This window comes from Lonchura striata, chromosome 1 (genome assembly GCF_050655825.1).
Source record: "Lonchura striata isolate lonStrDom1 chromosome 1, ASM5065582v1, whole genome shotgun sequence".
NCBI classification, from domain to species: Eukaryota; Metazoa; Chordata; class Aves; order Passeriformes; family Estrildidae; genus Lonchura; species Lonchura striata.
In genome coordinates this window covers 65,787,696-65,815,600 of record NC_140703.1, presented here as the reverse complement: position 1 = coordinate 65,815,600, position 27,905 = coordinate 65,787,696, and the positions used below count along the sequence as shown (strand labels likewise).

General features: G+C 40.8%; 2 protein-coding genes and 1 long non-coding RNA gene across 4 annotated transcripts in view; 2 read left to right on the top strand and 1 right to left on the bottom strand.

Moving 5' to 3' along the window:
* The window catches only part of LHFPL6 (LHFPL tetraspan subfamily member 6), a 136,653-nt gene extending 134,085 nt beyond the window's left edge, over positions 1-2,568 (bottom strand). The window contains exon 1 of one of the 2 annotated variants that reach the window (XM_021526616.4): positions 2,453-2,568. The gene's annotated coding sequence lies outside the window, so the exon portion shown is untranslated. Of the gene's footprint in view, positions 1-1,764; positions 2,047-2,452 lie in introns of those variants that run through there. The other variant, XM_021526615.4, reaches the window with a different exon arrangement.
* A 128-nt stretch (positions 2,569-2,696) lies between these two features.
* LOC146768704 (uncharacterized) lies at positions 2,697-13,921 on the top strand. The gene is made up of 2 exons (XR_014955078.1): positions 2,697-3,553; positions 13,099-13,921. It is a non-coding gene; the product is annotated as an uncharacterized LOC146768704 (long non-coding RNA).
* Positions 13,922-17,306: 3,385 nt separating this feature from the next.
* COG6 (component of oligomeric golgi complex 6) overlaps positions 17,307-27,905 on the top strand; it is a 54,406-nt gene continuing 43,807 nt past the window's right edge. Inside the window, exons 1-4 of the mRNA XM_021526614.4 lie at positions 17,307-17,457; positions 18,012-18,155; positions 18,502-18,573; positions 21,277-21,335. Coding sequence (XP_021382289.3) covers positions 17,329-17,457; positions 18,012-18,155; positions 18,502-18,573; positions 21,277-21,335 — 404 coding nt within the window. The 5' untranslated portion in view covers positions 17,307-17,328. The remainder of the gene's footprint in view (positions 17,458-18,011; positions 18,156-18,501; positions 18,574-21,276; positions 21,336-27,905) is intronic.

The window sequence follows — 27,905 nt, the reverse complement described above, 5'->3', positions numbered from 1 at the left end:
CAGAGGTCTCTCTTAATATTCCTGCTTGCATTCAGCCCAGCTCTTCTTTGCTTCTTCCCAGCTCAAACCCAGGAAGGAGCCATAACCCCTTTGTATCCTTCTCAGACAACTCCCAGCCTCTCAGCTCAGTATCAGTGTGCCCAAGTGCATTTGACTGTCACAGAAACCTACATGCTGTTCCCAGAGGCTGGGGGTGTATTTCTCATTAAATTCATGTTGGATCATTATTCTAACTGCATTTGTAAATTTATGATCATTTCTCACAGTTGCTTCCAAATTAATTCTGATAGCTATTTACAGGGGCTTTTTCTTTTAAGCATGATTAGACACCAATCAGTGAATCCAATTCATGAAAAGGCAATAAAATGAATACTACTTCAGCACAAGGAGGGAATGTAGAGAAAGTCTGTAAGTGAAATTAGCCATGTGCACCACACAAAAGTTTTGTTTACTTTTAAAACACTAAGAAAGGGAGGTATCTTCTGTAATATTAAAAAGGCCTATACTGCTACTGAAGAAGAGTACACCTATCTACCCATAGCCTACCCACAGAAACGTCTTTCAACCTGCAAACTGCCAAACCCCTGGGGATAAAAACTTGCCAGAGAGGCATGGCGGGGGACACCATTCTTCAGAAGCATCATCTAGAGAAGGATGTGTCTGTGTCTTGGCGTGGCACCAAAAGTCTAAGCCAAAATGGGTCACAGCACTTAGGGGAGATCATTCCCTGAATCGCAGGAGGCGGTACGGCTGGAAATAGGGGACAACATGGAGTGTCCCAGGGTAGGACACTGCAAATTCTGCGGCTCCAGCGGGGCAGCAGTTAGGCTCGCTGGAGCCTGCCAGCTCACAGCCTGGGTGCTCTATCGGGAGGCGGGCTCACCCCTCCGGCCCCGAAACCCCGCTCCCCGCCTTCCAGGGGTAGGAGGGGGCGGCGGAGAGATACGGCTTCCCCCGAGGGAAGGCGGCGGCCAGGAACCAAAACTCGCCGGGGTGATGCCAGGGAAAAACTGCGGGCGAGCGGGCGCCGCGCCCGCGGAGCTAGCAGGGTAGGAGGGTGCCGGGCGGGGCGGGCTGGGGTGCAGGGGACCTGGGAAGGGATCCTAGAGGGGCAGGAGACACGGGAGGAGAAGGGGTTTCGGGGACAGGGGGTCCAAGAGGGAGGAGCGGAATGGGAGGGAAAGGAGAATGCGGCCGGGGACGGGCTGGAAAAGCAGAAGTGCCGAGAGTGTGGGGAATCCCAGTACCCAAGAAGACGGAGAGCCGGAAAACTGCGGGGCCGGGAAGGGAGAGCGGTCCGGAGTGGCTTACGGGAAAGACGGGGGCCCGGGAGAGGAAGGATTCGAGAAGACAAGAGGATGAGAGGGCTGGGAATCCGAGCAGGCAAGGGAGTCTAGAGGGTCCAGTGCAACGGGCAAGGGATGCGGCTAGGCTGGGTGTCAGAGCGGGGAAATGGAATGCAGGAGAGAAAGAGGGTCCGGGAATACAGGGGATGTGGCAGTGCAGGGTAGGGAAGGGTCGGAGAGGGAAAGGACGTGCTGAAGGCTGGAGAATCCGGAGTCATGAAGGGGATGCAACGTACCGGGAGCGAGGGAGGGCAGGGGTTCGACAAGGGAAGGGGGTGCAGGGAGTCTGTAAGGAGCAGGAGATTCAGCCGCGCATGGAGTGCGAGAGAGCCGGTATCTTGAAGGAGCAGGAGCGGCGAAGGGTCTAGGAGCGCCAGGATGGGGGCAGGCGCAGTGCCGGGAGCGAAGGGCTACTTACGGACACGCCGGGCGTGGAGGCTGCCCGCCGCGGCTGCCGGGAGCACATGGGCGCGGGGCCGGCGGGTGGCGGCCGCCCCAAGCGACTCTACCCGCGGTCCCGGCGCGGAGGCGACGCGGGTGCTCCGAGGCGGGCGGGACCGGGACCGGGACCCTCCCCAGCCTGGCCCGTCCTTTCCTCCGCGCGTTCCTCTCTCCCCCCGTTCGATTCCTCGGGAGGCAGCGCACTCCACCGCCTCTCCTCCCCCTTCCCCGCCACCGCCTCCCCGGGCGGGACCCGCCGCGGTCGGCGCAGTTGCGGGGCCGCGGACGGGGCCGGGGGCGAGGGGCCGGGCGGCGGCGGGGGAGCGGCGAACGGGAGAACGGGGGCGCGTCCCCGAGCCTTCACGGGGCGGGGCGGCGGTCCCGACCCGCGGGGTCGCTGCGGGGGTGGGTCCCGGTTTCCCGAGCCCGCCCTGGACTGCGACGGGAGGGGTGTCGGGTCCCGGGGCCGGAGCGGTGGGTCCCGGGGCCGGGTTGGTGCGGGGGTGGCGGCGAGCGCTGCGGCGTCGCCGGGCTCGGCAGCTCAGTGCGGGGTGCAAGGGGCGGTGAAGCAGGGGACGGAAAGGAGGAAAGAGCAGGAGAGGAGGGGGGGGAAAGACAGCGAAAAATTAGTATTTTAAGGAAAGGAGGAAGGTTGCAGTCCTTACATGGGAAAATATGGGCTGATCTCCTGATGGTGTGCGTGTGATAAGAACTGTGTCTGTCTCTGCTTGCGAGCTGCTGATCCAGCATTTTGATCGCAACAGTTCCCGAGTTGGTCTACAGAGAGAGTAAATGTGATCACAGTACCAAGCTGCTCCTCCCGGACGGGTTAGGTCAAGCGGAGAAACAGGAGCTTCAGCCTTTTCCCAGAGTGTCTTAAGTGGGAAAGTTTTGAGGAGGGGTTGACTTCTGCACAGAGAACCTCCGGGAGAAAAAGATATTTCCCATTCTGGTTTTTCCTCTACACCCAGAAACATTAATATATTTCTCAGATACAAGACAATTTTATGACAAGTTTAAATTATGTCAGCAGTAGACATGCAAAATCTCCTTGCTAATGTTTCTTTTACAGTCCTGGTGTGTAATCTAAACACCATTCATTAATATTAGTAATGCTAAATTGAAGTGAGGTTTATTGCACTCAGTCTGCATTTACACCATTTAATAGTAATAGCAGTTATTTTCAGAATTTAATTACAAAGTTGCTTTATTGTATCTTTAAAATTAGACTTCCATTTTTTTCTCTGTAATGCAAAGTCTTAAAATCAGATTATTACTGAAAATGCATACTTTCTCAAGGGATAAGAAATGGATTGGAAAGTATCTAGCATGATAAAGTTTTCCACCCTAACATTTCAAGTGTATTTAAGGAAATGTGCTTCAAAAAAATCAAAGAAGTGGGTTAAATGTGGGCTGAATGCTAGAATATATGCAATAAAATACTCCACAAGGAAGACAATGAAGACATAACCCCAAAGCAGCCATACCAACAGCTGACTACCCCTAGGCTACATCCACCTAGTATACATCTATATTAGCAAGTAATGGGGATCAATCTGGTGTTGGATCTCATGTTGTTGAGGGCCCAAGTGATGTTAACACTTTTCAATAGTTTTTTCTTCAGTTTTAGTCCTGGCTAGGTCTGCGAACTGAGGGCCCCATGAGAACTCAGAATGCATCTGACAAACTCCTGGCACCTGTCTTTTGCTATATCACTGTCTGAATCCACACTGTGTACTCACCTCTGCTGGGTAAAATAAAACGTGGTAAGTGAGGATGATCTGGAGATTCACTTCAAAAGCACACCCTTGATCCACACCAAAACATGAAAGTGGATGTGCCCACAGGGTGTCAGACAGAAAGGGAGCTGGTATGACTTTCCCAAAGCTGAGAGCTGGAGCCTGCTCCACAGCATACCACTCCAGCATCCTCGCCTCAAATCACCTTTCCACCTGGTGTTGTGCCTCCATCCCCACATACATGCACGAGTTCTCAGGTCTCCACTTCTGCAAGGATCTATGCACTCTTCAGAGAGTGTAGACACTTCCTGTTTACCACTCACACATCTTCACTTGGCTCAGTGTGGTGTTCTACCCCCTGCTATTAATTTTACCAATGACTGAAATGACAGGGATACTAAGCTAATACTGTGTCAATGGAACTCTGCTCTTAGTGTAAAGAAAGGGAAAAATTGGGTACTGTTATTAAATGGTTGTTTAATTGCTTAAAGCCTGAGGTCTGTCATTCTTTTCTTAGCCAAAGGCCTGGGTTATAATGAAACTGTGATAAATATGTCTAAATTAGGCATGTGTTGGGATCAGACATGGGTAGAAATTGCCTGGCATTAAAATGACTGTGGAAAAACTTCTGTTTCACACATGGAAACTGTTTCTCAGTTAAAATTGGCATTGGAAGCCTAGGGAGAACCAAACAAGCATGAATTTATTCATGCAATTTATCTCTTCCATGGTATATGCCAAGGTCCCCAAGTCAGTGTTTGCTTTGCTAATGGCATCTCTACAGCAGTTCATTTATTTGCCTTATATGGCCTGTACATTCACTCCCTGAGCTGCTGCCATTCTGCTTTCTCTCATGGAAACTGTACATTGAATTTTGCATCTCTCCTGAAGCATCTTATTTTGCCAACTGTCTCTGAATGCCCCCACAAGCTTGCTTCATGGCTTAGTCACTTGCTGGGAAATAAGCTTTAGTTCACAATTCATTTTCTGTCCAGGGAGTTTTGTTTTGATTAGGAACAAATTAAACACATTGTGTTTATAAGGTAACATCCAAATTCTTATTCCATTTTTCTCCTAATGTTTAAAACTCATCATGCTTCAACTGTATCAACATTTGATTCGCCTTTTAGGATGATTGTGCATGGAAGTATTTTACTTAAAAGTTAACTGAAATATTTCTATCCCAGTCTAAGCTGTTCAAAAGAAAAGGGGAGCTATTACATAGTGCTTTAGGATTCACAATCTTTCTTGCTACCACAAAAGCAGATACCTCCTCAGAATATATCAATAACAAAACACGTGGTCCCCAGGATCTCATCTACACTGAAATAGCAGCTGGTTTTAAAATTGGTCCTTGTGTTTTGAATTTTAAAATAATCCACTTGTGAGAAATCTTCCTAGTTGGTCAAGGAAGCCTGAGCCATGGATTACCCTCTGCTGCAACCACTGAAGTCAGACTGAATCAAACACCCATGAATACATTATCAGAAAACTACCCTAGCAGGAAGATGGAAAAATGCTTATAGATTTTACCATTTTACTTGTCCTCAATCCATTGACTAAGTTGCTGTTACAGCTGGGGCACAACAGACTTGATGGAGCTAATCAGCACAGCAGAATAAAGACAGAAAATCCTGTCACTGCACCTAAATCAATCCTGGCTAATATACACATCACAGGCTCGACCACAGACTCTTTCACTACAGTATGACTTGTAAGAAAACATAAAATGTCATAGGGGAATATGCATGTTCCTGAACCCAAAAGAAAATGAAGCAGCTACCAAACCTCCATCTCATTCTTCAGTCTTTGCCCAGAAAATGAACCAAAAGAGTCTTATCTTTCAGGCCACCATATGTTTTTGGTTGTGTGGTCTGCAGAAAAGTAATCACACCAGCATGGTTCCGAGCATCTCACAAAACTTGATCTTCAGGTCGTGTCTGTACTCGATTTTAAATGAAAAATGACAGTATACATACAAAAATAGACTTGAGGCTATGCACTGGGAGCAACAGAAAGTCAACCCAATTATTCAAATATAGTCACTGAAAACCAAACAGACAAGTACTGCTAGAGAAATACCCTGATAATTAGTATATTTGCCTGAAATTATGCCCAATCTTGCAGCAGCTAGGGAAAAAAATCAACTAAACATCAAGGAAAAGAGAACCTCAACTCAAACACCTGAAAATTTCTCAGAGGAAGGTAAGAAAACAAATTCAAGTGACCAGATCCTGTCCATCTGTATGGTGTCCTTCCAAGCCAAATAAATTGCATATTTTCTTCTGTGGGTGGAACTAGACACCTGGGGTTTTGAGCTGTCCCATCCAGACCTGAATTTTGGCCTATAAACTTAGCTCTAACCAAAAGATCCTCTCTCCACTTCTATTTTAATACTATCCTATCATCAACGCTTATTTTTCTGGTAGTTCTAATAGTGGTAAATTTTGTGAATTCTCTTACAAACAATTTATAACAAAACTTGCCATATTTCTGAAAGACAGTTGTCTTACACAATGCTGTTGTTGCTAACATTGGTCTTTGAATCTCTGGGTGCACATAAAAATAATATGTCAATGCAAAACAAAAGAGGAAAACAATATTATTTGCCATAAACCCTTTGCATGTTGTTTCATCTTTATGAAGTTATTATTTATCATCTATTATATAAAAGCCACCAGGTACTCTACATTCTGCAAGGCTCTAAAATAGTAGCTACAGCTATTGATTTTCTCTTTTGTGGCCTGTTGTTGACAAGCCTGGTGGCTGTGGGAGAGGCCAAGGAGGTTTATTCTGCACCAGCCCCTTGGCTGAAGGGAGGAATGCCTGTTCTGCCCTTGCAAACACGGACAAAGTGACTGAACTCTGAGATAACAGGTCCCAGACCCATTCTCCGTTACCTGGAAATTGTCTTAGCCTTGCACAAACTCATGAAAATCATGGCTGTTTTCAATCCTTAATTTGACTTCTTACAATAAGGAACATCTGGATGATGAACGAGTGATTTCCCAGCAAGAAATGCTCATCTACTGGCAGCCGGCTTTCTGTGCATGTAGACCCAATACAAATAATTTAATAGTGTCATCTTACTTATGAGTGGGACACCTGTCTATCTGCCCCAGATGCTGGTAAAGGAGGATGAGAGGAACAGGAACAGGAGCAGGACTTGCCGCGGTGCTTTCTCACACTAAGCGGCGGGCGCGTTTGGAGACACGGGTTTGTTTAAGGACACGTGCAACAGAAAGACGCTGTTTCTTTCCGCTTCAAACCTCAGTTCGGGTCCAGCTTTCGGCAGGCGGTGCCGGTTTCCGCGGCGGGCCCGGAGCGCCCCGGCGCCCCGGCGATGTGTGCCCGGGGCGCTGCGCTGCGCTGCGCTGCTCGACAGTGACACTCGGTGGGCGGCGGGGCCGGAGCAGGGCCGGGGGCGGCCCGGCCCCTCCGCAGCGTCTGATGCGGCTGCAGACGAGAAGGGAGTGTGTGTGAAAAGCGGGGGCAGAGAGCAGAGCGTGCTTCTGCTCTCCATAAAACCTCTGGGATTTGTACCCGCCCTGGGCCACTGTCCTGAGGCTTCTAAGGTGCCTTTGCAGAACCCAAAGGTGACTTTTAGCGGTTTGGTTGAACAGGGTGTATCTGAGAAGGGGGCTCAAGGCAGCGTCCTGTTCCTCCCCCAGTCATTTTCCACAGAACTGGAGCAGAGCTGCCTCTCCCCGTGAGTTCCAGCAATCACTTGCATCTAGGTCACCCTATTAGATCACATTCCCAAGGATATGGCTAATGATTTCTGGGGTTTTTAGAAAGGAAATCTGAAAATCCTCGAGTTGGGGACAATGGCCAATTCATTTTCCAAGTGGAAGCTCATTTCCTCCCTTCCCATCGCACCCTGAGGGCTGTACAGAACTCGGGGACTCCACGAAGCTGGAACTTCTGAAATCTCACAGAGATTCATCCACAGAAGAATTGTAATGCTAGCTCTTGACAGATGAAACCCAAACAGAACTCACTTCCAGGTGTATCAATGTCCAAAACATGTTCTCAGTGGGGGAAGAACCAAGTCCTTTTATTTTACAACTCTCCAAAAGGCTTGTCCTTAGTAAATCCAGTATGTATATAGCATTCATATACCTACACGGGCATGCATTTAGTAGACATATATGTATTTATAATACAGATATATGGATTATATACATATCTCTAAAATACATATATAGGTATAGATACAGGAGACCATGCTGGTCAAGCAGGACTGCCTTTTTTAAATCTGTGTAGGCTGGGTTTGCTCCCCTGTATGGGCCATGCAATGGCATTCAGGATACCTCTTCCATAACCTTGCCTGGTGCCCAGGTCAGGCTGACAGGCCTGTAGTTCCCCAGATTGTCTTTCCAACCCTTTTTGTAGATGGGTGTAATATTTGCCAATTTTCAGTCAGCTGGTACTTCTACAGTTAGCCAGGACTGCTGGATGATTGAGAGCGGTTTGGCAAGTTCTTTTCATTAGTTCCCTCAATATTCTGGGGTGGATCATCAGAGCCCATAGACTTGGGCATGTCTAATTGCCATCGCAGGTCACTAGTCCTTCTGCTTTATGGGGGCTTCACTCATCTCCCATACATGCTCTGGGAAGATCTCTTAACCCTCTCTGGGAAGGTTCAGCACTGAGAGTGTTCTCTTGATATTATATTATAACAAAATAACCTATCATAGATTGTGCTTTTGCAATATAACTACATATTTCAATATTCCTTTTCCTGATGAAAAAGCTAATTAGCAAGGTCATTAGTTACCACTTATAAGGGGAAAGATAGTAATTCCACTAATGTGCTCACAGGAACTTCATTTATATTACCTCTTAACCTTTACAAGGATATTACAATTTCAATAATTAATTGCTTTTTGCAATTTAATTTGCAGTTTACCATTTTCAAGGGAAATTGCCCATTAAAACAAGGGGTTTTAAGGAAAAAATCTTTACTCAAGTATAGATCACAAGCTGGCCTTACAGAAACTAGATATTTGCTAAGCCATTTTCATATTTGAGTAGAGAGAACTCTGTGCTAGCTCTGTATATTAAAGAACTGCCCACTGCTTGAGTCTTCAGACATTTGCAGAAAAATGAGGTAGAATGGAACTCAGAATGGAGCTTTGGAGGCAATGACAAAAAGGGAATTAAATCTTATTCTCTTCCTTCAAATTTTCAAAGGCAATGAATCCTTCCTCTCTTATTGATGCAGTAAGAATTTGCTTTCTTCTTCCTTGGCACCCATCTTGTTTCTTCAACTGAAGTTAATTTATGCTGCAATACCCATCCATGAGGGCTTCTGCTAACCTCAGTGACTGAAAAAAAAAATGGGACTTTGGCTCAACCTCATAAAACACATAAATTCTGTCCGTGAATCACCAAGAACTTAGGTATATCCTCAAGACAGTGCCTGACACTTTGGAAAATGGAGGTCAACATATGTTTTCCTGCTCACCCTCAAGTCTCTTGTTAAACAGCTACTAAATGAATCAGACATAAGCCAGTATCCAGTAGTATGCTGACATATCTCCACTACTGATAGTAGAAATTGTGTCCAAATCCCATCACACTAAAAGAAATTTAGATAAATAGTGGTATCTGAGAAGGTGAATAATGCATTCCAAGTGAGCATGCCTGTGATAGAGTAAAAGACATACTTCTGAGAGAGGGATTTGCATGGGGATGGACAGAAGGTGACAAAGAAGAGAAGAGGCACAGAAGAGGGAATAGAAGTAGCAGGTATGAACTAGACTGCAGCACTGATTTATGAATGAAAATGTAAACATTTTTTCTGGTTCAGGAGGAAAAATTACACTAGCCCTTGGGCAGTTCTACCTTTTCAACTGGCAAGTCCATGATATGTCACCCAAAATGATATACATCTGCATGATATGTCACATGCCTACAGTCAGCATCTAGATAATTTTGCTGTGAAAACAAAAAAAATTGTAATTTTTAATTGTAAAATCCACTTTTTGTTTTTTTTTTATCCCTTTCACCATGAGTACAAGGAGAACCTGGGGTTACGCTGGGATTCAAACACAGCATTTCATTTCCACAGTACTGAAGCTGGGGCATACTCTTAGAATTATTTGTAGAAAAGTCAAAAGTCACTGTCAGACAAATAGAGGCAAAAAAAAATTTGTCTGCTCAACAGTCCAGCGCACAAGTTTTCTATGCAGTCAGAGGAGAAGACAGTAGGAATCTGAGGATGACTTGTATTCTGAAAGTGCCTTTCTTTTCATGCTCTGATAGATGGTTAACTGTGGATTTTCCATCTGACTTTTAGGTGTTAGAAAACTGCTGAGATGTATCCCTCTAAAAGTTCTTCATTTTGTCTGCAAGTGTGCAGATATTTAAGTTGATTGAGGCCACTTAATAAGAGCTCCATATATCAGCAATGGATCAGCAATTACATCACAGTAAAATAATCTGCTTTTTGACCACTAAAATGGAAGTCTAGCTCCAGGCCATCATGGGTATTTCTTGTCATAAGCTTTCTTCAGTGAGGTACAAATATGTTAATTTTGCCAGTTAGCACTGCAATCTGTTTAAAGCACCTGATACTTTTCCTTGAGATATTACCTTGCCTATATTATTAGTACTCTAGACTTTATCATATAAAAGAAGATGTATGGGATAGAAGCAGAAAGAAGCCTCTAATCATCAAAACTAACATAAAAATATCCTTTCAAAACCTCTAGACTGGCAGTTCACTCAACATGACATTTGCTTTTTGACAGGCATGTGCTCTGCATGCGGAACAATATTTTAAGATGGCATTATTTAAAGAAAGTTGACAGTGATGAGTGATATATATTCAGACTGATGATACTCTGAAGAGAGCTTTACCTGCATGGACAAGAAAGTTGCTTCTAGTTTGCATGCAAAAGGAAGCTTGGGGTCTATTCTGGGGAATTTGATAATCTCTTGTAATTAGTTCTGTAATTGGAGGTTGCTGGAAATGCTCCTTGAGCTTCTGCCAGGGAATGTGAGTGCTTCACAAAGCTGTTGACACCATTCTGTACACCCAGCCTCACCAACCAAGTCAGCTGCAGTAGATGCCAACACAGAACTCCTGCTTTGTCAAAACTCTCATCTAAGCAGAAAACACACAGTGCTTTTTCCTTCCAGCGTAGACACAGAGTGATACCAGTACTAACCAGCCCATCATCATGATCCCCCAATGTCCTGCAGCCCACTGGTGATCCCAGGACACACTAAGTCACCTTCAGGCTGCCAGTTCTTGGCAGAGACTCATTCCATCCCACTATTTCAGACTGTAAATGGATAAGTATGAGTCATATATACCAAAGTTTAGAAACAACACTTGCCTGCCCTTGGGGACACACTTACTTGTTTCCAGCATATCAGTCATGGAGATGCTTGTTCTGTAATAATGCCATGGAGGTAGAAATGACCACCAGAAAGAAACCGAAAGTTTAAATGTATTTCATCTGGAGGTGAGCAGATCTTTGCATAGAAAATGTTTGCAATTCGCAGTCAACTGCTGTGCTACAACCAGTGTCAGGCATTTAGTAATAAGTTATTTTTATACACAGCATCTCTGAGGGTGATGGCCTCTTGCCAAGACTTTGGAAGGGTTGTATGAGCTGACACACAAAGATGAATGGTTGAGGCAAGCCCAGATGACACTTCTGAGTCAACTTTACAGAAATAATCAAATCCAAATATACCAGGTAGCTCCACACTGGGGCTGCTGAGAAGCTGTTTGGCTTGGCTCCTGACAGATGTATGAGAGTGTGAGTTCTGGCATTTCGGAAACTTCTATTTCTCCTGAAGTAGCAATAAAGTCGCATTAAATTCACCCAAACAGAATTGTTATGAGCACTAAGAAAAGCTATTTATGACACCCATACCTGTAAAATTAGGTTGATGTTGCATTACTGCTATGAAAATTGCCATGATCATCAACATGCTTTTTACAACTTTTACTAGCAACATCCCTCAAGTGCTCTTTCACAAGACAATGGCTTTTGTGGTGAAGCTGTACAGTTTTTGCCTCATGTCCCACTACTGCTTTTTCCTTCAAGAGTTCCTTGCATGCTCATGGCTCCAGATACACTTTTGCCTGACAAAATTGTTAGCTGTAATTTAAAAGGGAGTTTCTACATGCCAGATGTCCCTGATAATATAATCTTGTCTGTTCTGTGACACTACAATATTTGTGCAGGATTTGCTGGGCTAGCAAGATGAGAATTCTATCATCTTATGCAACTACATCCCAATCAACAGCTACCAGATCCAGCAGAGCAATTACTAACACTAAGGACTGTACTTTGGATACTGACTATGGTAAAGAAATTGCCAGGAGCTGAGAGAAGCCTGTCATACTACCCTGCTTGCTTGGAAGAAGTGTGTAGGTGCAAAAAGGGCAACAGGGCAGAAGCTGCATAACAGGAGTTTAAAAGGAGCTTTGGAAAATTCAAATAGGCTTCAAAACACAGACCAGCCAGTCAATGTAATAAAAAAAAAAGAGAGTGGGGTTGGGGAAAAGGCTGCAAAAGTGGATTTCATTCTACATTTATGCATTTCTGGTCCTGCCAAGTGGAGTTATACTATCTTGGAGTCCTGCATGAATCCTGAATGACAGAAATATATGGTACATTTATCACACATCTTCAGTAACTTGAACTCCAAAAACAAAGTGACCATAGTGGTTGGGTTCTGGGAATAACAAAAAATGCTTCAGTGAAGAATAATCATTGTTGATCACTAGCTGGGGGGGCTTAAGGCAATACCTGAGTTTCCACTAAGGCATCACAAGAAGAGCCTGTTCACAAGAAACATACCAGAAAAGACAAAGGAGAAAAAAACTAAGATATTTGACAGAGATCCATAAGACATGAATGTTTGACCCACAGGTCAAACTGGATTAAAATACAGCAGTTGGAGTCAAAGTTTGCAGTAGTTATGGTCTTTGTCAAAACTTGTGTTGCTGATGTACTGACTCAAGAGGTATTTTACTAATGCTGTCATTCTTGCAATTTATTAGATCTACCTTTGGTTTGATCCACATCATGAGCATGTCATGATCTCATAGAGGGCCTTTTGGTGATCAGCTGATCTGAGGGCACTGCTCAGTAATTTAGGTATAACTCTTTAGATTTTCTTTGCTAGACATTGGATCAGGACATAATGAAGGGTATTGTTTCTTTTTCTGATGGTGAATAATTGTAATTTTTGTTCAGTTGTTTGGGTTATTTTTATTTCACCTATAAAACAGAACACATTCCAGAGACTTTTTGCCAGCAGACAGTGATTGCTTGAAGAGATAGATCAGCAGGCCTGGCACACATCATTATCATATGTTATGCGTCCTGCTTGCACTTTTTTTTTGTAAAAATACTCCTTTTTGTTGCTATATTGTCATTATAATGGTAAGCATACTAGTGAGCATATGCAAAGGAAGATAAGCTTTATACTTCAGCCACAGAGACATGGTGTCACTAAGGTGATTCCGTTCATCAGCCACAAGCAGATATTTGTTCTCACAGCTCCATGATATAAACCAAGTGTTTCTATTTTTTTCTTAGGTGAAATCTGGACCTTCACTGAAGTGAGTGGTAGTGCCATGAGGTCAATGTACTTGACCTTGCCAGGGATGTGGCCACATACTTTAGACAACCACTTGCTTAGAAAAGTCCTTTATTCTGTAGTGTTCTAGAATCAAATAAATTTGGATTAAACCCTATTAGTTTTGCTGATACAGTACTTCCCTTGAAAGCAATGGTTGAGGTTTTTTTGCAGGAGATGAACAGGAAGATTGGTTTGGTATGTATTAAAGTGCACACTGCACTGCTAGTGTTATCTTTTCAGTGAGTTATAACAAACAGAAGTTTTATAGCTCCTCAGCCAGGTGGCTGATTCAGCATCACATATATTACAGCTACTACTGCTGACTGTGAGCTATGACAATAAATCCTCAAGTGAGATAGCATGAGCTAACCTAAAACTTCAGAACTGTACATCCTCCTGGACCTTCAAGGGACACAGACTATATGATTACATGTTGCTGTCAGGGTGACCTTTGGCCAAATCATTCACAGAGTCTTATTTCCAATTTCCAGATGATGTCAGTATTGTCTGAGTTTTTTTTTTTTTTTAAAAAAAAACAAGTTTGCTCAAGAAATGGATTGATTTGGTCTGGTGAAAAGATTCTACAATATTAACCTCCATGAAAATAAATCATTAAAAATCCAGCTCTAACTGACTTAAAAACACAGAACATTTTCATGTGATCCTGCCTATTGGTTGGACTTTCTAGTTCAACCTTAGCACAAAAAGACATCCAAATACTGGAGAAAGCCAAGGAAAAATTTCATGGCAGAGAACTAGTGAAGATTATAAGGCAGTGGTGGATTTCTTTTGGGGTATGCTGTATGCAGTGGAGAGCCTGGCAAAAGCAAATTCCACTCACTGGATCATCTATAGGGACATCAACCATAAAGGGCTGTAAACATTTTCACAGGGATGACATAGTTGAGCAGCTATATATAATGGCCAGCTTCCTTCAGATACTCTTCTTCACTGCAGGACCTGTAAATTGTATGCAAAATACCACTGTCAAATTCTTTTTATCTATTATACTTTAAGAAAAATACAACTAATTATGGGTATTTGTTATATGACTTTTCATGTCCCAGACTTCATAATGCTTCCCATTCCTATGTGCCCTCTGCATCATATTGAGGCAAGTCCTTCCTTCCTTCCTTCCTTCCTTCTTTCCTTCCTTCCTCCCTCCTTCCCTCCATTTCCTTTTTCCTTCATCACAGAAATCTTCCTTTCTCACTCTCATTTGCCTATTACAACACCCATAACAAGAGCTATTCCTTCTTCTTTGTATTTAGGAAAATATTTGCTTTATGTCTTGCTCTGTCACTCCTCTTTTGTCACAGGATAGGGAAATACATACAGCCATGTCTTTGACCCCAGTCAATCTATTAATCCACTGAAGTTTTATTACTACTTAGGCTTTTGTGGAACAAATTCAGGTCACTACTACAAACCTTTCTTTGTCTTCAGAAAGTGCATGTTCTCCCAAACATTTGAAAGTACAGCAGCACTTACTAGCTTTGACTAGGTAGACAGCAGGTGACATTCCCGACCACACCTTGTTCTGCAGGCTGAACCGTGCTCCTGTCTGTGCACCAAACAAGTGGTTTGTGAACACTTTCACCAGCTGCACAGTGGTAACAGCTGTCAAACAGTTTTGCTATCTGAGAGGGAGAGGCCACAAAAGCAGAAACCACCATAGTAAGGAACTAAGCAAATTAACAGAAAACACCCTGTGCCAGGCATTTCTTTACTGACACCTGTAGTTCTGCTGCTTGTCAAGCTTTGGTAAGGGAACTTGCAGTGGTGTAAATTACACACACTACACAAACTGTCTACCATTGACACACAAAAACTGATAAATGAAATCAAAGTACTTTTTGGGAGTTACAGATCACAAAATCCAAAGCATTTTATTCCACAGTGTACATCCAATTGATTTAACAGGATGTTTGCTGGTGGACAAGAAGACTGGTAAGAATGTCATGCCAAACCCAGCTTTGTGATGAACACAAGACATGGCACACCACCTGAATTCAAGATGGTAACTTCGTTGCAGTCACATTTACAGTTCTGTTAAAAAAATCTGTTCTGAGGAAAAATCTACCCTGCAAAAATTATCTGTATCAGAAAAAGAGAGGATTTCTTTTTACAGCTGCATCTAATATTCCTCAAAGATTAACAAGATATAAGCACTGGCATCCTCATACAAACAGCTTTTAGACTTGTGAGGTAAAAAAGTTCTCCCTTGATTATGTCTTCTCATTTTTCAAAAGAACGTATGCATAGATAAACACATGCTATTTCAAAACTCCATTGGTTCCTGTCAGCCCAATGTTTTACATTAGCTAGAAGCATTCTGGCTCACAAAACACATTCTTAAAGAAACGCACACCCATGAAGAAGCATCTGAAAACAGAACTGGTTGCTTCAAAAGAAAATACATGTACCAACTAATAGAGGGAATTCTTTCTGGCTTCTTGTATGTTTGTGGTATAACTTGTTGGACAAGACTTGGTAACGGTCATGACTTATCTGACACTTGTGTTTCAGATGTTGGAGCCTTCCTGACTTCAAGGTGTGCCTTCACTCTGTCAACTCATCCATCAGGTTAACAACATTTGAAGTGTTGTTCAAACAGCTAACAACATCCAGCTTACAGGTGGGAGGGGATCTTTCTAATAATAGGATTTTCTTGACATGATTAAATATTAATTGCTTACACCTGTGATGACTGCAGGCTGTTTTATCTCTTCTGACATGGAAAAGGGAGATCCTGGCTCCTGGAAGCTTAGTCAGAAGTAAAGGACACCTAGAAGGAGATAACATCAGTGTAATAGGGTGGATGAGAAACAGAAACTAAGGAAAACAACATGTCTGAAAATGCTTGAAATCCTTTTTGCTGACTAGCCAAGAATAGAAACAAGGCACTACACAGACTGTTCAGAAAAGCTGGCCTTTTATGTAGAGGATCCACGTGAGGAAGCAAACAAACAAACACAAATTAAATAGCAAAATATCCTATCACTGTCTCCATCACACTAAGATTTCAAGGGCTCTGGTCATATAGTTTTTTCTTGAGGTAAATGACTCAAACTAAAAGAAAATAATGAATAAAACTATTCAGAAGCTCAGTGCTCCACCTTGGGCATAAAGGCAATGTCTTCTTGATGTGCTTGCAGTTATTTTCAGGAAGGGTCTTCAGAAGAGCAATGTGAAATCCGCAAACTCCCAAAGAGTTAAGCTACTGCTTGAATCTTTGGGTTTTGACCACACACTGTCAGGCAATTGGAAAGGTGGTGCTGTTTTCACAGCTAATACCATGGTGGAACCTGTTCTTATAACCCGTGTCTTCTTATCCTCTCTTCATGGCTTCTTGCCTTTATCTGTGTGCCTGCTTTCTGTCCTTTGGAAAAGCCCACAGAAATCCTCTGCTGCACCTCAGCATTTCAGATGGGACAAGTGACAATACAAGAGGTCATGGTCTTAAGCTGCAGCAGGGGAGGTTTAGGTTGGACATTAGGAGGAATTTCTTTGTGGAGAGGGTCATTGGGCACTGGAATGGGCTGCCCAGGGAGGTGGTGGAGTCACTGTCCCTGGAGGTGTTTAATGAACAACTGCATGCGGCACTCAGTGCTGTGGGCTGGTTGACATGGTGCTGTCAGGTCATAGGTTGGACTCGATCATCTCAGAGATCTTCTTCAGCTCAATTGACTCTGATTTTGTGCTCTGGAGTTGTGAGGAGACCTTGGGAGGTCACCTCTGTGTCAGTAAATGCACAGCAGAAACAAGACAACCTCCTCATTTTGACACATATGTATTGTATAAGTCACTGCTGTCAGCTTATACAACAGAGATCTCATTTATTTTTTTCCTTTCTAGCTGTGCTCACAATTAAAGCATTTGTTTTGTGAAATAAATACAGCTATCTGCTCTCATGAAGTGAACCCTCTATCATCCACTCAAAATCCTTTATTTAGTGAGTAAATTATTTTTAATTATTAATATTTCAATTTTATGTATTTTTAATCCATCAGTAAAACCAAACAAAGAAATGAACAGAAAAAGCGCGACGCCACCTTGCACCAGGAGAGGCCCGGCTCTACAGCCGGCCTGCGCTAGGCCGGAACCAAATGCTCGCAGCGCGTTTCCGCCCGAGCCGCTCCGCGGGGCGCCGCTGCGGCCGGGCAGGGCCGGGCAGGGCCGCAGCCATGGCCGACACCGCCGCGCCGCCGCCGCCGCCCGCCGCCCCCGCCCCGGGGCTCCCGGCTGCTCCCGGCACCAACCCGCTGTCCCGCAAGCTCAACAAGATCCTGGAGACGCGCCTGGACAATGACAAGGTGGGTCGGGCGGCGGCGGCGGGACGGGCGGGGCCCGGATGAGCCGTCAGGGGCCGCGGGCCCCGGCAGGCTTCGCGGCGGGGGGCGAGTCCTGCCGTAGGCTCAGTTCCGCTGCGGAGCTGCGGGCGGGCCTGTGCTGCATTAGTTACACATAAAATCAGCTTTCGCTTCTCCAGCAACATGCCACGCTCCTGTTTTATCCCTTCAGATCGTAGGGAGGTTTGTATTACTTGCCTAGGAAGGGCGCTTTTCAGGCGTTTTGTAATTTAAATGTGTTCTTGCATTGGATAGGTCATTCATTTACAGAAAGTAGTCTTATTGGTTAAAGCTGCTGCAAAATTGTGGACAAAGTTTTCTGCTAGAAGAAGAAAGGCTCAGCAATTATTTTAGTTGTTTGCCAACTGATGTGGAGTGTGTTAAGGTGGCTTTTTCTCTAAAACCATTTATTAGGTCTGCTTTATTTTTAATAAGACCATGAACTTGGGGTGGGTACAGACTGTTTAACCTGCTTCTTTGTAACTGCATGCAAACTGAAGGCCTTTTTTATTTTCTAGGAAATGCTGGAAGCACTCAAGGCTCTCTCAACCTTTTTTGTGGAGAATAGTTTGCGCACCCGAAGGAACCTGCGTGGAGACATTGAACGACGGAGCTTGGCCATAAATGAAGAATTTGTGCACATATTCAAGCAAGTGAAAGAGGTAATGTTTTTGTAGCATGACTAGCTATTTTGCAAGAGAACTGCTGCATGATTTAAAGTTTAAAAAAAGGAAACAAAAAGATTAAAAGAGATTTTAACTTTCCAGGACAGATATACTTTTACAGTAAAATTGTTTCATTTGTTAGAAATGTTGCATTGGATGTTTCAAACAGATCCAAGTCCTGAGTGAATCTTGATGTTTAGAGGTGCATTACTCTGCACTGACTAGCAGGCAGCCTAGAGCAACGATGTTCCTTGTAACTGGGGCATCTAATTGTGGTGGGAAGCTGGGCCTGGACACAGCATTTCTGATTAAAAACACAGTTACTGTTATTTGACTTACTTAGGAACTTGAGAGTATAAATGAAGATGTGCAAGCAATGAGCAGCTGCTGTGAAGACATGTCCAGTCGTTTGAAGGTAATATATAAATGGAGGTGCCTTTAATATTTTTCCTTTTGAGGTGTGACTACATTCTTTTAAAATAATGAAGAGTTATTTTTGAGGATTAAGAGCAGCAGCAAGATGTTTCCATGGTATGCACGTTATGTTACTTTAGGATATTAATATTCTTCTTATTACTTGTTTAGAAAACGTATCAAGGAAGTAATTTTAATTTCTTCCAAATTGCAGTTCAAAATGCAGCCATATACCTATTTTCATAATAGCAATGTGATATCCATGTGTATGTCAGAGGAGAGAAAAGATTTTATTAGATTGGATGTGTGTGAGATTTAAGGGTTAATTTGTGTATTTCCATTTAAAATGGCTTTTGTATTGACCGTATCTCTTGAGTTATGTGTCCATATAAATACCTCAAGTATATTCATAGGAAAGTATCTGGTGATTCAAAGAGGGAGACAAATCTGATGTGCATCTTCAGTTTATTGGTTTTGTTTCTTAACATTGTCTCAGAATGCTGATATGCAACAAAACCAATTCTGTTTCACGTTAATCCTGAATCTGTAATATTTCTGGCAGGGCTGGGGAGTGTAGGAAGTTTGTGTTTTATGGTGCATTACTAAATCTGGCTTGGTTTTAGGGTACAGGTTCAAAATTCAGTGCAGTGATGCATATAAATGGCTTATGGATGCTGAAGTGTAGATGCTTTGCCAGAACAAATCTGTTCCAAATACAGCACATAAGTTATAGTATGTGAATAAGAATTCTTCACCAAAAAGTCCTGTGAAAGCACTTGTTTTCCTCCTCATATGTGGGGGTGGGGGGGATATTAAATGCCCTCCTACTTAGATAAATAGGTTTCACAGTCATTGTACAAATGCTTGTAGCTTGATGAACTTGTACTAAAAAATGTGAGCGTACAGTGTAGCCAACTGCAGTACTTAATTTTCAGTTTTGGAAGGAACTGGGTAATGCACCTCGGAGGTCTCAGATCTCTTTGAACATTGTTAACGTGGATATATTCCCTAGTGCAGTTCAGGAACTGTTAGACTAAACTCTTTAGATGTGGAAATGAGTCAAGTGTCCATGCAGATTTTTGCTCTTTTCTGTCTTTAGATCATGAACTGTAACTGTCGTCTGTGATATTTTTTTTTTCTTTTCCCAGAGTAGAGCCACCCTGCAGAGATTTCTTTTACTGTTGAAGTCAGTAGGTAGTTTTGTTCTGTGCCCCACAGGAGGTTTCCTCTAGAGCCTGCAGAACTCATAACTTGTCTTGATTCAATCCATATTTTCTTCGTATGAATAGAGTTAATAAGCTCATGAATGAGATCTCAATTGTGCAATACTCTGGTGCTTTATCTGTAGTAGGACAGGAAGACTTGCAGGCGTGTTCAATCCGAATAAGACAAAAATGAGCTAAATAGAGCAAATAGATACAAAGAGGAGGATTTGGGGCATATAATGCAGAAAAGTGTGCAAAGAGAGCAGTATATGAAGAAAGCAGAACAAATGCAGGAGGTGAAAGGGAATATATTTGGATAAGCCAAAAAGCTTTTTAGCTCTGTTATTTTGTAAGTTTGTAGTACCATCTGATCCAAATAATGATATATTGTCACATCTGATTTTAGATAAATATAGTGGCTGAAAGAAGGAGCAAGTGCTAAAATGGAATTCAGTAGGGTTGAAGTATAATGAAATTGGTAACTAATATACAGAGGTGGGGAGAAAGAGAACAGTATTTCTGTTTTGGATATACAATGAAACATCAAATACCAACTTTCTGATTTTTCTAGCATGTCTGGCACCTTGTTAGGTGCGATGTAAGCTCCTATATTTCATATGTATAATAATGACAATATCTGGCATGTACTTGAATACACATATGTAAAATCAGGCTTCCTGGTATATCTAGCTAGATTCAGAAAAAATGGTTTTCATTCTTTTCTGCTGTCCTACTGTTAGCATTGTTCGTGATAGTCAGTACTTCTGCCCAGAAAGAACTGGACAGGAAGGAAATTTCCCCTTTATTGTTTATTGAAATTTGCAATTAAGTTGGACGTGAATTGTTACAGTCCTATTTTCACCTTTCAAAGCATTCCTGTACCTTTACTGCTTTTCTGTTGTAACTAATGTAGTGGCAGATAGGCTGAAATCAGTCTACTTTTGTACTCATGGGTCTCAAGACTGGCATCTTCAATTTGGCAAGCTGTAATTTGGCTATAATACAGTACTGAAATTATTCACAGACTGTCTTTATTGCCATTTCCACCTCTTCGCTTGCAGTATTATTCTATACAGAACACATTTTGATTTTAGAATTTTTATTTTGTTAAGTCATCACAGTTTTTCTGCATAAGGGATCACTGGCATCCCGTGTGAAGCCAAAAAAATCCAGCTGTCTTTTAGCTTTTCACAGAGCAATAAGTTCCAGAACTCTTTAGATTCAGTTGCAGCAATCCTTTTAGTTATGCAGTTGCTGTCTGATGCAAAGTTGTTTCTGCATGGATTCCCTTGCAATGCAATCACTCAATATTTAGGGCTGTGTTGAATTTTCTAAGTTAGAATAGTAGAATCATTGTTTCAAGAAGGTCTTTTATTTCAGAATATAGTCTTTAAATTGCTTATACTCAGCTTCAAAAATATTACCTATTTTAAAGATTGTTTAATACAATTGATATGTTTGTTTTTTAAACATGCTTAACAATTCTAATTGTATTCTAGGCAGCAAAGGAACAAACTCAGGATTTGATTGTAAAAACCACAAAACTCCAGGCAGAAAAGTATGTATATTATCTTATTTATTTGATAGACTCTGACACTTTGATTTATGACTTTGGGATTTTTTCAATACTGTATATGTTTTTAGCTCAGTTGTACTCTTAGTTTATTGCTAAATTATCCAAAAAGGTAAGAATGTGCGTTAGTGTTTATTTCAATAAAAATTGGCTTTTTAGGAAAAACAATCATTTATAGTGGTAGCATATGCTAAATATGGATGTGTTTTGCCTAAAGTCTGTTGATAATGTAAGTTATATTGTTTCTTAACAGATATGGACCACCTCAATTTCTCATCAGTTTGACAAGCTTCTTGTTATTAATGCTTCATATCCAGTGGAAATCTCTCTTTTTCAGGGGCTGTATGAGGGAATGCAAAGTTGGATCCTAACCTACTCTGCCATATGTAAAGCTGACTGTAAAATACAGGAGTGCTGTTTAATGGCCTAGCACAGACCACTTTTTCCATTGGCTCTCCAGCCTCCTGTGGAAGAATAAAAAATTGTATTTTTCGCTTTTCAGTATTTTTATTCCTGAGAAGGGGATAATAGCCAATGACAGATTTAAGCAGTCTTTATTGTTTTTATGGCTAGGATGTATGGTTTTATAGCTTCAGGTTTTCTCGGTGTAGAAGAATGAATCCCCTTGCTTAGTGAGCTTTCTTCAGAAAATTATATACAGTTCACTTGAGATTAGAAATAATTATTTTGCAGCAGTAAGCTTCTAGTAGAAATTATGGTTTTGGATTTCTCTCGGTGAGCTTTCAAAATCAATAGGTTTTATGATATGAGCTTCAATTGAAAATCTGTACATATTTTAAACATTGAATGTAGAATAACTGCATAAAATGCAATGCTGTTTCATATAAAGTGAAAGATCTGGTAAAGACACTTCAAGTAAGTGAGCAGAAGTCTTAGAAAATACATAATTTTGAATATGTGTATGTAAAGTAGTAGAACAGAGAAGTGGTCATATATTTTGTAGTCTCAAGACAGGGAAAGCTGCCTTGATTTCTGGTTCTGAAGCAGAATCTACACCAAGACCAGTCCCAAGTGGTGTGTGTCTAGTTGGCCTTAAATTCCATTAAAGGAGATTATGCAGACTGTACATCAGTACCTCCACAATATAGTCCTTTCTTGCATTATAGTTTACTTAAAAGACTTTCTGATAATTCCTTTAAAAGACAGAACATACCCCTAGTGTGAAGAGGAAAAATGTTTAGGCAGTAGTCTGTCCTTCTAAGGGTCTGTATGACCTCAGAGTGCACATGTTGGAAAAAGTTTGGAAGTTTATTTTTTAAGTATACCATGAAGTACCCATGAGCAGAAGCCAGAGATTACTTGTGACTTTTACAGTCTGATAGTCATGGAAGATTCATAATACCATTTATTAGCAAAGTTGAATTTTTCCCTGCTGAAAGATATGAAAAATTGTGAGGACTGGTTCCATTTGGGACATTTTAGTCATTTGTTCTTCTAACTTGTTAAAGGACTGTTTGTTCTGATGCATTCCTTTGGTTTACATCAGGCATGTGAAGAGGCATCTGCAGCCAGATATTAGGGGATTCTTGAACACCTGAAATCTTACCTCTGAAAAAGTACAGTCTTAAATTGATGATGCCTTCAACTTAATGTGACCTTTTTCAGCCAGCAAATTAGTAAGTGGTGAAGCTGGAAGGACATGGTTTCTCTGTCCTCTGAGGGTTGTCCCAAAATGCTGTCTGGTTGAAATGCAGAGATGAAAACTGGACCTGTTCTATTATGTTCTACTAGGCTTAGCATTTATGTGACTTACTTTAGCTGACCTTGTTCTTGTAGCTGGAAAAATGGTACAATTTTATTAGATGATCTGAAACTGAAGGAGACTGTAAACTTTCAGGTGCATTTCAGGTATTAATGTTAACTAGGGATTTAGATTATTTTCCTTTTTTTGCTTTTGCTGTACTTGAAAAGGAATCGCTGTCTCAGTGATTCTGTGTGGGTACTAGGTTTTTAATACTAAGTAGTTTCATCATTGTATTATCTATATAATTAGTTGTAGTTCAAGATGGTTTTCAGTTTTCAAAGCTTCTTACCTGAACTCTTGTTGGTTATTGAAGTCTCACAGGTTTGTGGTGTGAAGGTAGAGCTGCTCACCTGAAGTTCCCTGTAGGTAGTCCTGATGAGTGCATTGGCACTTGCTTTATTGGTGAAATATGTGAATTTAAGATATCTGGGTAAATATCTGGGATAGAAAATCAGATGTTTGTCTCAGATTTAGGTTAAAAACCCATTATTGGGTTTTTGCTTTGCAGCTTTTTTTTTTTCTTTTTTTTTTCTTTTTTTGTTAGTTTGTGAGCTTTAGACCTGCTTTGGCATAAATCCTAAATGTAGGCTCTTATTTAGATAAGAAATTTTAAAAGTAATTAATGCAATTGCATTTTTATATTTGCTAATATGTCAGAGTTGGTGCATTGCCTTGGTCAGTTAGGTTGCTTATTCCAAATTTATTTCTTCTGTGAAGTCTAGTTAAAACTGGTGTGCATCAGAAACAGTTTTCCTTCACACTATTTAAATTATTTTATCTGTTTAGCATAGGAACTAGGATGATTTTTTTCCTTTTTCCTTTAAAACTGAGACTTAATTGAACCATGTAGTGTGAAATAAAGTAGATCAGACATCCAACCCATATCTTCATAACAAAAGGTTAAGTTATTGCTTCTCAGTAACATATAGTCTTGAATAGAGTGTTCATTTTAATGTATTTAATAACAAATTTCTATAATAAAGAAAAACTGAGTTAGTTAATTTAGACAATTTCTGGTTAATTAAATTCACTTGTATTTCAGTTATCTTCAGTAGATTTGTATACTTCTACTTGAGCACACTAATATTATGTTACATTAGGTTTTTTATGTATAGTAATGAGGAGCTTTGTTTTCTAATAATGATCATCTGTTGTGCTTTAAAAGTTGTGGGTTTGTTTAATTGCTATAGCTAGTAGGCTGATAGAGGATCTTGCTCCTTGAAGTGAGATTTTAATAATAGCTTCCTCTTCCTTGTTAATTCTCTGGTTCTCTTGTTATACTTGACTCCAGTTTTGTTGGAGTTTTTTGCTTGTTTTTGGTGGTTTTGTTTATTTTTGTTGGTGTGTTTGTTTGGTTTGGATTTTGTTGGGGTTTTTTTTGTGTGAGGCTAAAAAGTTACTTGCAATACTGAACTACTTCACCTTGCATAGGGGACAAGCATCCCAGACCTCAGTAATTCCCACACCAGAGAAATAACTTGTTTAGTTCCAAATACTCTATGCAGAATGCTGGAAGCCTGTCTTCATAGTAATTCTACCAGCCACTTAATAGTTAGATGTTGTGCTGTTTTTGAGGTTACCCACAAGCTACAGTCATCAATATAACAATTGAGGAGACTAGAAGGTAATACTTGCAATATTAGCTCTTATAAAATTAAGTAAGAGCAGTTTTGTAAGTGTATGTATATGCTCAGGGGCTTAACTGAAAATAAGTCTGCAGAAATGCAAAAGTTTTTGAGGGCTAGAACTAGTGTTCTAGAAGTAAAAACCGCAATACTCTGAAAACTGTTCCAAAAGAATGTAAATGGCTCAGATATTCTTGAGGCTACTGGTTCAGAACTTTTGTGGAGATTATGCACTTGAATACCTTTACAGGCTATCTTATTTTGCTACACTCTCTTACTTATGTTCTTAAACACAGTGAAATTTGTATTTTTGTGTCAGAATCATTGTTAGTTACATCAGTTACAAAGAAAAAAACCATTTACATAGCTCTGGGATTGTTTTACTTTTTAAAATAACATTAAATATGATTCCCAGACAGGAATGTGTGTACTTCAGTTTGTTTTAATTGAATCAGATTGCATTCAGACTTGATCTTTATTTAAAAAATAACAAAACACCTGTTTATTATTTTAAAATAACAAACACTTGTTTGATTATTGGAATTTAGTCAGTTATTTGACTGTCACCTCTGTGTTCAATACAAGCTTAGAAGTCCTAGGAAAAATGTTTCTAAGTGAACATCTGCTTCAGTATGCTGCACTACTGATCTCTCTTCCTTGTCTCTTGGTGGTGCTTTTTTCCTTTTCTAACAAATATCTTCTTTGTCATAGTCAATTTGGAAATTATGCAGGAAGTTCAGCACTATTTGTAGCGGGTTAGAGAGGTTTTCTTTTCTTGGCCGGTGCTAAGAAAAGTGGTGATCTGCTAGTTTGCATTGATGAGATGTATTTCATGTGTTAACCTTTTAAAACATGTATTTACATTTATTCCCATGCATGTGCTTCATGAGCAAAAGCAGTGTTTATCTAAACTGAATTATAATTCCATGTGGGACAGAGTTAAGACTTGAAATTCTGAGGCTCGTTTTCTATCCTGATTTGTAGCAAAGTAAAGCATAGGTGAAAAGATGTAGCAGAGGAATAAAACCAACTAAAATGTATCTGAAAGAAAAAAAAACAAAACTAACTTGTCGCATTCCAGCCATGACCAGCAGAGAACATGCAAAGCCTTATTTTCTTGGTAGCATTTCATCATGGCAATTGTGTTGAGACATGAAGTACTCTTGGTCAGTATGAAATGAGGCATGGTTTTAGGTTGATAAACATTCACCAGAAGTGCAAAATTGCTTACATGCTACCATTTCTGACTGATGTTTGTCTGATCTGCTCTGAGAAGAAAAGCCCAGGAATAGAAGGGCCAGAGAGCCTGCAGTCTTCACTGGAAATAGATTTTGGTTTTATTGTTTTCTGACTATATGATTTAGTTCTTCTTTTGCTGCAGCTTAAGCTCATTTGTTTTGATTTTATTCCAGGTGGATGTAGAGAACAGTGTGTAATTTCCATGTCTTTGGCAACGTTGTTGAATTTGATTCCAAACTTGGAGTTAGACTAAGCAAGCCCCTTTCAAGTAATTTATATCAGATTTTATGAAAAATAAACTGAAGATACCAGTCTGTTTGATATGGAAATATCAAATAGCACATCTCTAAAAGATGGAAAAGAATGTGTTCATTGGAAACACACTCATTTTAAATTTAATCTCTGTGCATAACTCAGAAACCATGGATCATGGATCTTAACCATCTCCAAACACTGATTTACAATATTTGCATATCTATATCTGTTTATATCACATGATTTTTGCAGAGCTCTGCATATGAAAATTTTGTCAGAAATATTCCGTAGATCCATATGCATCATATTTAGAGGAAGCCTTACCAGTGTAAAATTAGAAAATGGTTTAATTTCTTGAATTTATTTACATATAAACTTTTTTATTCTAGTGTTTGGTTAGATTTTAATCGTTTCAGTTTAGAATTATTGCTTAGATTTAACCTTCTAAATTTTTCCCGTTTATTTTTATCACCAAATGTATGAGATGGCAAGGATGCAGCATTGCAGGCTATCTGTCTCCAGCTAGGTATTACAGATGAGAGAGACATTCTAAGCTCAAGTCCACTCTCCTGCTGCCACCTGTTATTTGCATGATGACTTTGGTAAACTCATCAACTGTTCAACACATAACCAGTGCATTATTTTTACATGTTGTGTGTGTTGCTGTTTGTGGAATGCTTACCCCAAAAGCTCATTCTTTCCTGGAAAAGCCTTCCCCTCATTTACAACCAAATTATTTGATACAAATTGACTGTTTTCTCATCTTGTCCTTTGTCCTAAGAGCTGCCTTCATCTCCTGTGATAAATCAGTTTTTCCATTTCCACGATCATCCTGCTAGCTGTGGTCTAATGGGAATCCATTGTTCTTGGACACAGATGATCAGGATTGTGATGTGTTTTGCAGATGAGGTCTCACTAAAGCCTTCTTTACTATTATTGCTGTTTTCTTGTATCCTGGAAACACTGGACAATTCACTGGGGTTTTTATGTCTTCCTATTTTTTAAGTAAGGGGAACATTTCATAATAATTCATAATGATGGAATGGGTCACTGAATATGTCCTCACAGTATTTCAGTTCTGCTTCAGTAAGAGATGTGTTTGATGGATAAAATGCAGAGCAAAACATTTGTTCTCAGCATTTACAAATGCACCTCTACTTAGTCTTAAGAACGGTTTTCTAATGCTTGTTTGTAACTGTTTTGTTACATTATCTTGTATATTTGCCTTTCACATGACACAAGAATAATTTTGCAGCTTTATACAAGTCTGTTAAAGATGATTGTTATTTACTTATGAGTTAGAAATACTCCATTGTCCTGAGGCTTTAAAAATGTGTTGAATCCTCAGTACCACAAATTGAAAGTAATTTCAGAATGACTGCTGTGATTCATCCTAAGTAGAAGAAACTAGCAGATTTTTATGCTGTACGTGGTGGCAAGAAGCTTTGGAAAAGTCTGCTTCTTCTCCACCTCATTTTTGAGCTGTCTAGGTGATAATCCTAATAAACAGTGCACATTTGTATTTGGTTCAAGGGAAAAGTGCATGAAGTGCATAGTTTTCCCAGCCTCTTGAGTTCCCTTGCGAAAGAATTCTGTCTCCCTGGTAACGATTAAAACTGGGAAAATTGCTCTTTGTTGGAATCCCATCCTTTGCCCAAGTTCTAAATTCTA